The sequence below is a fragment of the Olea europaea genome, unplaced genomic scaffold, assembly GCF_002742605.1.
Source record: "Olea europaea var. sylvestris unplaced genomic scaffold, O_europaea_v1 scaffold28719, whole genome shotgun sequence".
Lineage (NCBI taxonomy): Eukaryota > Viridiplantae > Streptophyta > Magnoliopsida > Lamiales > Oleaceae > Olea > Olea europaea.
Window position 1 is genome coordinate 1 of NW_019247253.1, and position 1,425 is coordinate 1,425.

The following is a 1,425-nucleotide window of genomic DNA, read 5'->3' on the forward strand; positions in this document are numbered from 1 at the left end:
GGAAGATTTGCTGGCTCAATACATTACTAAAACTGAGACTAACTTTCAAAACCAACAAGCCTCGATCAAGAATTTGGAACAACAGGTTGGACTAATTGCAGCCGCACTATCAGGTAGAGCTCAAGGGACATTGCCTAGTAATACTGAAACAAATCCTAAGGAGCAGGTCAAAGTAATCACTACACGTAGTGGCGTCCAGTTACCAGAAATACATGTAAAGAGGCTACCAACTGTCATAGAGAAGGCACCTATCATGGGCGAGGAGCAAGTAGATGAATCAGACAAAGCCTCAAAGGAAAATCAAGTTGAATCATCAGATAGTCCGCAGGTGAAGGCAACTCCTCCTGTCAAAGCATATGTTCCTCCAATACCATTTCCACAGAGATTGCAAAAACATAAGCTCGACAAGCAATTCCAGAAATTTTTGGATGTGTTCAAGAAGCTGCATATTAACATACCATTTGCTGAAGCTTTAGCCCAAATGCCCAGCTATGCCAAGTTCGTGAAGGATATTCTATCAAATAAGAGGAAGCTGGAAGACAATGAAACAGTCATGCTTATTGAGGAGTGTAGCGCAATTCTCCAACACAAATTACCACTGAAACTAAAAGACCCAGGGAGTTTTACTATTCTTTGTCACATTGGTAATTTGTATATAGATAAGGCATTGTGTGATCTAGGAGCTAGCATTAATTTAATGCCTTTATCTCTTTTCCGGAAACTAGGTTTGGGGGAAGCAAAACCGAAAACAGTTTCACTACAGTTGGCTGACACATCGATCAAACACCCTCGTGGTATTTGTGAAAATATTTTGGTGAAAGTTGACAAGTTTATCTTCCCAGCGGACTTCATTATTCTGGACATGGAAGAAGATAGAGACGTCCCCATCATATTGGGTCGTCCATTCTTGGCCACGGGAAGAGCTCTGATAGATGTGCAAAAGGGTCGGTTGATATTGAGGTTAAATGAAGAAGAACTGATAATCAACGTGTTTCGGGCTTTCAGATTTCAGAGCGAACCAGATTCTTGCATGCAGATTGATATAATAAAAGAAGCGGTGTCAGAGGCATTCAAACTAGATCACCCTCAAGATCCGCTTGAGGCTTGTTTAGTGCATTCGCAAGATTTACCATTAGAAAAGGAGGAAATAAAAGAATGTGCACGGTATTTGGCAACCATACCACCATTACCATCTATACAACAAGCTTCAACTCTTGAACTCAAACAACTGCCAACTCATCTTCGTTATGCATACTTGGGGGAAAAGAATTCACTTCCAGTAATCATCTTAAACAATCTTACAGAAGTGGAGGAGGATCAGTTGCTGAGGGTGCTTCGAGATCATAAGACAACAATAGGATGGACAATATCGGATATAAAAGGGATCAGCCCTTCGCTTTGCATGCATAAAATACTGATGGAAGA

General features: G+C 40.9%; 1 protein-coding gene across 1 annotated transcript; it reads left to right on the top strand.

The window, feature by feature from the left end:
- Positions 1-85: 85 nt before the first annotated feature.
- On the top strand, positions 86-1,330 carry LOC111384222 (the record flags this gene model as incomplete). Its single annotated transcript, XM_023008480.1, has 1 exon — positions 86-1,330. A coding segment is annotated over one exon (1,245 nt), but the record flags the coding sequence as incomplete, so codon positions are not given.
- Between the last annotated feature and the right edge of the window lie 95 nt (positions 1,331-1,425).